This window comes from Cebidichthys violaceus, unplaced genomic scaffold (genome assembly GCF_023349555.1).
Source record: "Cebidichthys violaceus isolate CVI_PGR_0920_01 unplaced genomic scaffold, fCebVio1.0.p SCAF_33, whole genome shotgun sequence".
Classification (NCBI taxonomy): Eukaryota; Metazoa; Chordata; class Actinopteri; order Perciformes; family Stichaeidae; genus Cebidichthys; species Cebidichthys violaceus.
In genome coordinates this window covers 2,096,271-2,105,265 of record NW_027176517.1, presented here as the reverse complement: position 1 = coordinate 2,105,265, position 8,995 = coordinate 2,096,271, and the positions used below count along the sequence as shown (strand labels likewise).

The 8,995-nt window shown below is 43.5% G+C and overlaps 1 protein-coding gene across 2 annotated transcripts; it reads right to left on the bottom strand.

Annotated features, from left to right (window-relative positions):
• Positions 1-3,258: 3,258 nt before the first annotated feature.
• Positions 3,259-6,358, bottom strand: LOC137883516 (regulator of G-protein signaling 21-like). 2 transcript variants are annotated; one of them, XM_068725030.1, is made up of 5 exons: positions 6,088-6,358; positions 5,674-5,733; positions 5,314-5,375; positions 5,011-5,177; positions 3,259-4,835 (listed from the first exon to the last, which is right to left on the bottom strand). In XM_068725030.1, the coding sequence occupies exons 1-5, from the start codon at positions 6,165-6,167 to the stop codon at positions 4,647-4,649; spliced, it is 558 nt and encodes a 185-aa protein (XP_068581131.1). In that variant the 5' UTR covers positions 6,168-6,358; the 3' UTR covers positions 3,259-4,646. The 2 variants fall into 2 exon arrangements, with proteins under 2 accessions (XP_068581131.1, XP_068581130.1); XM_068725029.1 differs by having other exon boundaries at positions 5,314-5,378; positions 6,088-6,356.
• Positions 6,359-8,995: the final 2,637 nt, after the last annotated feature.

The window sequence follows — 8,995 nt, the reverse complement described above, 5'->3', positions numbered from 1 at the left end:
AATATAAATTAGCAAAGCTTCTAACACAAAACCGATCAGCTGCTACAGTTACTGTAAATTGGATCAGGGTACATTTTGAAAATAAGTGGAAACATGATTGATTCATTTTTCTGTCCTCTAACGGCCAAAAATGTGCATTTGCCAGCCAAGCTTAAGGCGCTTTCCTGAAAACTGATGAGGGAGCTATGTGCAAACTAAATGATGAAATGACCCATTAAATGCCTTGTATAACGGCGTGTTCGAAAATATATGATGTAAGGTTTCACAGGTTTAGCAGCTTCCACGCTGAACGGCTGTAATTTGATGGAAGAAATTTGTGTAACTCCAGCCCCGTCAATGGTGATGCATGTTTAAATGTTTTAATGTGCAGCGTATCAAATGTAAGCAACTAGCAATTAATCCCTTTCAAATGTAAGGGACAATAGAACGTTGCATTGAACTTGTGGCATACATGTTTTTATGGAGAACTGTTCTAGTTTTGGCATGAAATGCATGATGGGGCCAAGATTGCACAACAATGAATTCCAACCCTGTAAAGGTGTGTGTGTGTGTGTGTGTGTGTGTATGTGTGTGTGTGTGTGTGTGTGTGTGTGTGTGTGTGTGTGTACTGCCGGGGTAAGTTGGCACACAGAGTACACACACAAACCACGGAGGAACTCCCTTTTAACAGAAGCTGGCAGTAAAGAGTCGGCCAACATAAGAGGACCGGTTGGTCTGTTATGTAGACGCAGGCTACGCCCCGCCAGCAATTATAAGGATTCACTACAGAACAATAAGGGTTTTTACAAGATTTAAGCATTGACAAAGCGTTCATATGTAAGGCGTTGTCTCATCCCATTCTCATTACCATGGCATCAAATAACAACCATTCCACGACCCTCGGCGTCTCATACCGATGCCCCAAGGCAGCCTTTAGCATCTATAAGAGACGCACCGAGCTTTCAAGTACTTATGATGTGAAGGAGAGAGGGTCGGTGGACGGGTCACACAAACACTTTCAACCAGGAGACCAGTGATTGAGATGGGTGCTTGTGTCCCAAAGTGTCGTTGAGATATTTTAGTCCTCGCGTTAAGTTTGTTTTACTTATTTTGAGCCCCACCATGAAGTCTATCCGAGACCTCGCTAAGTGATTTTGTTGCCTAAATTAATAAGCAAGTGTTTCTGTTTGAATGCACAACCCTAACCACATGTTTTAATGGGAGCGTGTGAGGAGCAGCGCGGTTTGACGTGCTGGGCTACCCGGTGCATTAGAAAGTGACGCTAAGGCTAATGACCATGCGTCAGTAAGTGACAACTCGGGGTGTGTTTGTTGTGTTTATTTCATCCAAAGCCTGGCCGACAGTATCCTCATAAAACAAGCACAACATGAAGTTGACACAGCGTGTAATCAATCACAGATTGCACCTGCACATTTCCAATCAGTAATAATTAACGTCTTCTTTGCAAGTCTACAAACTTTCTACACAAGCAAGTTGTGTTTTTATTGGGAATGCCGCGATCTACCCGCGGTGCACGCCTACCTACAATTTTTGATTTTTTGATATTACACGTGAGCTCACCAATCCACTGCTCTGGTATTTTACCTCAGCAGGGATGGTCACAACCTGATCTCACAAAAATATGTGAAATGGCAAAGACATCTTTAGTGCATTACGTGGTGGTAATGTGTTAAAACCAATGTGTTTATGTATTTTACTTAGTTTATGTACTTATACCGTTGCTGACATGGCTGATCTACTCCATTGTTCATTTCTGTTAATCCTAGTTTCATTAAATTACTCTTGTTTTTTAAGGACTACCTCCTCGTCACATTCCCTGAGCCAGATTGTGACAAATAAAGCAACGCTAGCTTCTCTTGTTGCTAGCTTCTCTTGCTGGCAGCTTCTCTTGTTGCTAGCTTCTCTTGCTGCTAGCTTCTCTTGCTGCTAGCCTCTCTTGCTGCTAGCCTCTCTTGCTGCTAGCCTCTCTTGTTGCTAGCTTCTCTTGCTGGCAGCTTCTCTTGCTGCTAGCCTCTCTTGCTGCTAGCTTCTCTTGCTGCTGGCCTCTCTTGTTGCTGGCTTCTCTTGCTGCTAGCCTCTCTTGCTGCTAGCTTATCTTGTTGCTAGCTTCTCTTGTTGCTAGCTTAATTTGCAGGTTGCCGATTCACCTTAAATCAGTTTCTGCTTGGTGTTGTGGAAAAGTACAATAGGTAACTGTTCCAACCCAAGTTGCACAGATTCTATAACAGATGGTAAACTTCAGATTGTGTAAGAAAAGTCTCAACAGAGACTTTGGGGGTTGTGGAGAACACATGGAAGAGTTTATACCTTACCTTTACTTAAACCCTTTTTCCAATTAGCACATACATATATACAGTATTGTTTAAACACGGGAAAACCCACTAAAAATCGGCCCAAACCTCTTTTAATTTGTTTCATTGAACAGTTCAGAGTAAACCTCATTGTTCACAATGACTCATAGAAAAACTGGAAGTCCGGGCCTTCCCGTTTCAGCACACTTATGCACTCATTTTTGAGCCAACAGATGCTTTTCTGTGATAACACAAAGGATAACAGGAAACTGCAAGCATATCGGATATCACAGGGATCACGTCGACTTGACGTCATTTTGCATTAAAAAACTGAAATTCAATGCAAGCTTATGCTGGGTTTTCCTCTCGATATGTTGTGACTGGTATCATCATATCTATCTGCACTCACTTTGTCATGTGGAATGCACCTTCTTCTAAAGTAGACTGCTGAACGTATTTGAATACGAGAGACCAGGAGCACTATTTATAAAGAACTGTCCTGTATAGTTAAGCACTCCGTAGGATGGAGTGTTAAGTCTCGTCAACACCGTAGCTGCTCCTCCACAACAATGAAAATAAGTCTTCGGCCCATCAGAACTTGGCACAGCCTGTGTGTTTCCATGCGTATGCAGTGGAGTGTTGCTTTAAACATATAACAGACAATCATTATGCAAACATGCCATATATTTAGTAATGCGATGTTTTAAGATCTACTCCACTAGAAGTGTGTTGCTGTCTTCTTCAAACAGCAACACAGAGCTGTAATGTGACAAATAAGAGATCAGAGACTCTAGTGTGTGTGTGTGTGTGTGTGTGTGTGTGTGTGTGTGTGTGTGTGTGTGTGTGTGTGTGTGTGTACTGCCGGGGTAAGTTGGCACACAGAGTACACACACAAACCACGGAGGAACTCCCTTTTAACAGAAGCTGTGTGTGTGAAACTAAAAAAAGTTTCACTGTATTCCAAGAATGGCAATTTAAATAATTTAATGTCGTTCAAATGACTAACATTTTAACAATCACTTCAACACTGCAAAACACTTTGTACTCAAATGGTGATAATTAACAATAAATAATACACGGCTTAACTTTTAAGTTAACTTAACATTCCACCCTTAAGAACACGTTCAAACAACATGCTTTGGAAAGCAAGAATAAGGCATATTCTCCGGGTTTTAACATCCTATCATGCACGGTGAAACATCCTGTCTCCATAATAACTTCCACTACAATAGTTTATTAAATACAATCTCAACTCTTGACACTTGCAGTGATGTAAGCAGTTGGTTTGGAATAAGACGACGGCCAGTAGCTGTGACGCCGTCGGCTGTAAAGAGGGAGCGTCTTCTTGCTGTAGTGCAGACTTTGGTTCAGACGCCACACAAGAAAATGTGCATGATTATGGTTTGTTATCGTAAAATAAATATGTTTATTCTGGATTATTTTTTTAAAACACCAGCTACTTTTTTATTCTTCATTTGAAAATTAGAACTATATTTAATATTGACACAAATATCACCAACAGGCAGCTTAAATCTAAAGAAATCGGTTTAATCTAAGAAGAACAATCTCCCTTTCAAGTGTCCCAGAATGCCTCCTGCTGAATGAAGTGGCCTTCTACGACAGATCACTATTGAGTCCTCGATCTGCTGTGGATCTGTTGTCTTCCCTAGTGCTCTCATTAGATAATCGGACAACTTTTTTTGCGACATCTTATTCTCTGTCAGTGGCAGTTAAAAGCTAAATACTCACTTTCACCCTCTCAGACACACACACACACACACACACACACACACACACACACACACACACACACACACACACACACACACACACAACACGCAACTAATGGAGTGTGACCGTTGCGTTCTACATCCTGTCTCTCACTCTGCACAGGAAGCGCCTCAGCAGAAAAGGCCGGTCTGCTGACGCGGCAGCAGTCAGAGCGGGCGTCAGTCCCTTCGCTGATTCATTCATTGTCAAAAGTGGTCAATTGGCCTGCGTACACAGACCGATCATCCGGTGCAAACGCACACCAGAGGGTCATTGTCATTGAGGCCGCTCCTGTTCACTCTGCTTCTCCTTGTTGCACAGTCCTCAGGTGCGACGTGCTCGGTGTTCCGATCCTCCCGTTACAGGACCGAGGCACGGTTTGCGGCGGGATCGAGCGACGGCGGCGAGGTGCGAGGCCTCCGTAGGTGTCCGTGTGGCGTGCGGCAGACCCTCCTTCCTTCTTTGTTGTCAGTCCTTCCTTCTGAAGGAGCTCAAACATTCCAGTTATGGGTTTTATGTCCTTTCTCTCTCTCCCTCTCTCCCTCTCTCTCTCTCTTCTCTCCCTCTCTCCCCCTGACTGCGCTTTCATCCCTTCGTGGCGTCTGCTGCAAGGTTTTCCAGGAGAGTTCTATAAATGTCTGAGCGGAGGAACCGCGGGTACGAGTCTCTTTCCATCAGCCCATAAACTATCTTCTGAGCGTCGTCAAAGCAGTGCATGGTGGGAGTCTTGACGTTCCTTTTGATCTGCTCTCGGGTGTGATAGTCAATGTTGATCTGGAATGAGGCAGACAGATAGGAACGAGGGGATTTAAGCCAAGAGCAAGACATTTTAAGCTCAACATGTGAGCCGGCACTTTTCTGATATAATCTGATGGAACAGTATTTATAAAGGAGGTGCATGTAAGGAGCTCTGTGCATGCATGTGTGGATGTTTCTATGTTGGATTTACCTCTTTAGGAGATTCTGCTTTGATGAACTGCTCATAAATCTTCTTGGCTCTTGAGGACATTCTGAATGAAGACTTGATCTTCTTGTAGTCCTCACAGGTGAGCCAGAACTCAATATTCTCATCGCTGTATTCAGATTTCAGAAAGTTGCGAAAAGTGGCCATCCCATCTGAGGAGAGCACAGAAAACGCAACCGGCGTGAGGCACAGATAGCACCCAGGAAAAAACAAAAAATGTCTCTCATTCTAATTAACATAGTTTGCTGTTGTAGTGGTATTCTCAAACTCAGGGGAAAAGCAACCTACATTTAGACTCCAGAAGCCTTTCCAGTGACTGTGACCATTGTTGGGTATCTTCTAAACTTAGCCTGCTGGGAGAGAACGCAAGTTAGATTCCTCAAACAAAATCAAATATGGGTAAAATAGAGCCTGGGTGAACTGTGACACAGAAGCGGTCGAATCAAGAAGGCACAGCAGATGTCATTATCAAATCCGTACAGCAATGTCCAACCATGGGATATGTTGGCTTGTGTGCTGCGCTGTGCCAAAGCAAACATGTCTGTAGTTCATTTGAATCCTTTCATGAAGCCATAGATGGAAATGATGGGAGCGGGCTGGCTATTTTAAAACTGAAATGTATGCAAAACACTCCATAAGTCCGCTTACCTCTCAGAGCTCGATGAGTGTGAGAACATGCACTGGAGTCGGCACATAAAGTTCTTTCCGCTGTGTAGAGATAAGAAACACGTCAATACGTCCCTTTTGGATTTACTGCTGTTAAATTAGTTTCCAGTGGATCCGTCAAAGCATGTTGGTAATTAGAATAGAGCATGTGGTGTCGTAAAGTTAGATGACATTATTAACTTAAGCTATTTTCAGGAGATTCCATGAAGCACCCATACTATTCCTAAGTGTGCTCTTGTGTCTGAACGGCTCGGAGTGAGAAACGAGTAAAACAAGGATCACTTTGCAAATACATTTGAAAGTAAGCAGAGACAGAAACGATTGTTTATCGAGCCCCGAGTCAGCATATTCACTGGAAACCCCCAGCTTTGGCGTTAAGACGAACGTTTCACTCACATGTTCTTGTTTCTCTTCCTGTCATCTTGGTCCATGATGAAGTGTTGTGTGTTGGGTGGTTCGACGGTTAGGCTGGGCATTGTCTTGTCAGGTCCAAACTCTCAGGCTCTCGATCCTGGTCATGCTGCGGCTGAGAGACACTTAGGAGGGTTCCCCCTGCGACGCGGGTTTTTATACCAAGGTTTCCTGTTGCTATGGACCGGGGCTTCTAGGATGCATCAGCGGCTTAGCCCAGGCTGAAGAGGAAGCACCCCTTTTTCCTCCTCCTCCTCCTCCTCCTCCTCTCCTCCTACCTCGCTGTTAGAAACGACACATACTCACACTGCACTGCATGTTTGCCTCCCCCCTCTTGTCTTACTGCCTATTATGTCTCTCTGCTTTCCTTTCCTGTAGATCCTTCCCTCCTTCTGACTGGATTAGCCAAACAGACAGAGCATGCTGTGTTCACATTATTTTTAGTCCGGCAGAACAGATGCAAATGACAGTAACATTGTACTGTGATAGGCAAATTGTGACCTTCGCACACTGTGTGTTTTGGTAGCCCTCTGAAAACGGAACTGAGAATGAAGCCGATTGAAAACAAATGGAAGGATTGCTTTTCTGTCACACACATGGAGTTCTTTAACATTTAACTCTAACATTTACTGATCCTCGAAGGGAAATTCAAAAATGTGGCGTGAATTCATGCAACACGAGGGTACGGTCGTACGCGAGAAAGAGGAAATTGCAGATTGATTGCAACAGATGGAGTTGACGACAGGAAATCCCAAAACATTGTCAGAACGTCACATCACGGCCACACTCTAGTTTCAGCCACAGAGTTACTGTCAAAGACTTCCTACATGGTCAAAACTGTAGACAGAAATCCATATATGGAGGGCAACACATGCATATCTGTGTGTATTTTTATTTTAACATATGTATAGTATATAAATATTGTCATATATCTATGAGAAATGAATATCCTCACCAGTATTGAAAGGCTTTTAAAACCCTCACGTTGACATTTAGACTCATTTTAGGCTAATTCACCTCAAATTGAAGAAATTGTGGGAAACTGTGACATCAGGTCCGCTACTACAATAATGAACATGGATCCCGATGTCAACACAGACTCATACACATTAGACAGACCACAGCCTCTTACATCTGAGTCTGTTCGTTCTTCAACAGACAGGGAGTGAAGAGAAACAACCAGCCTCGGACAAAAATGTAGTTGTGGTGTGAGAACTTGTAGCGGACTGGACAGTTTCTTGGCGATCGACCAGCATTAGCTGGAATTAGCGTCTGTAGCACTGACCCTTGACCTTATATGTTTCCTTCAAATCAGTGCAGCTCTTTGACATGTTTTGTCTGGCGTTTGAAAGCAGAGGCTGCTGCAGATGATTGAAACTGAAGAAAGAGCTGTGGGAATTTACTGTATATATATATATATATATATATATATATATTATCCTAAAGGAGAGAGCATGCTTGAACCAAACTGGTTTCTATGAAGTGCCGTCCAGCCACGTCTATTTGGCATTTCTGAATGGCCGCGCTCACGCTGCTCTCATGGACAGCGACGAGACGCCGTAATCGTCCACATTCTTTTAAACGACACCCTTTCTGACAGTCTCTCCTCGCAGGCATTCAAAGTACTGCACTTTGTTTTGTACACGAAAAGCGACGGAAGTAGATGTGTGAGGAATTTAAAGAAAGCTTGAGAGGAAAGTTCAAACCCAGCCGACTTTCGAAATGCTAAAAAAACGGGTTGCAAATTCTGATCGTTTTGTTGGCCTGACTAGAGGCCTGATAATCCAAAGCTGTGCGGTCAGCTGTTTGTTTCGTTCTACTCAGGAGAACCACATAATACTTCTCCAGAGGTTCGGTCTCTTGGTGCAAACATGTGGCATAAAGCTGCCAGGGTGAGTTGAGTTTGACGGACTGTAACTGTCCCCTCGCTCCACGCTAAGGACAGAGTCACACCATCTGCCTCTGTTTTCACAAATTGGACAAATGTACACTTTCGTGTGAGATGCATTATTCTGCTCAGCGATTTATCGCAATGTTTCCAAAATAAATGTCCTATTTTGTTACTCAAAGAGTTACTTAAGTTGACAAACCAGCCACAGCTCTGTTCTGTTTCCCCGTGAACACAAGTTATAACAGGAAGCAGAGTGTGAAAGGAAAGAAATAGGATTCAGACGGTAATTAAAAATACCTTACAGGAGTTCTGCGATATCATAAACCTGACTGAATGCGTCTGTTTTTTTAGCCTATTGCCAGCTGCTCCTGCTCACCATCTGATGCCCCAGGCTACTCTGCTACAATCTGCCCTTTGGCTTGGCTTCCCCGATGCTACTCTCCCTCTTTTGCCCAAACACGGTTCTCAGTACCGAAGCGTTACGAAGACTCAACAAACACTGTGAACGGAGAGCTTTCCCTTTTTGTTTCATCGTGTGTACAGTAACAGGTATAATGAGGAACAGAGCAGTGAACGTCTTTAGCCTGTGGCATCCAGATCTGCTGGTGAAGTTCCCCAACTGTGTCCATCTCGACGCCGCGCCATCGAACAATACTCACTTCCTTTTCACTACCATGGTAACTGTGCCGAGCTCTGAGAAAACAGTGACAGATTGCGTGTTGAAGAAGGCGCCGTGTGATGCGATATTATGAAGATGTGAGACCTTTGTCATTTATCGGGAACAACCCCCGACATCCCAGCGTGCTCAGAGTTACTGACGTTCTCCATGGAAACAACTCACGAAGCTCTTCATTGTGACACTTACACATAGTTTTAGTAAGTAAATGATCTTCATATACTGCTGAAATACAACAGCAAATACATGTTTGAAAACGGATCTGCTCTTGAAATACAATGTTCAATCAGGTTAGTACATATGTTTTATAGTTTTATACATAAAAT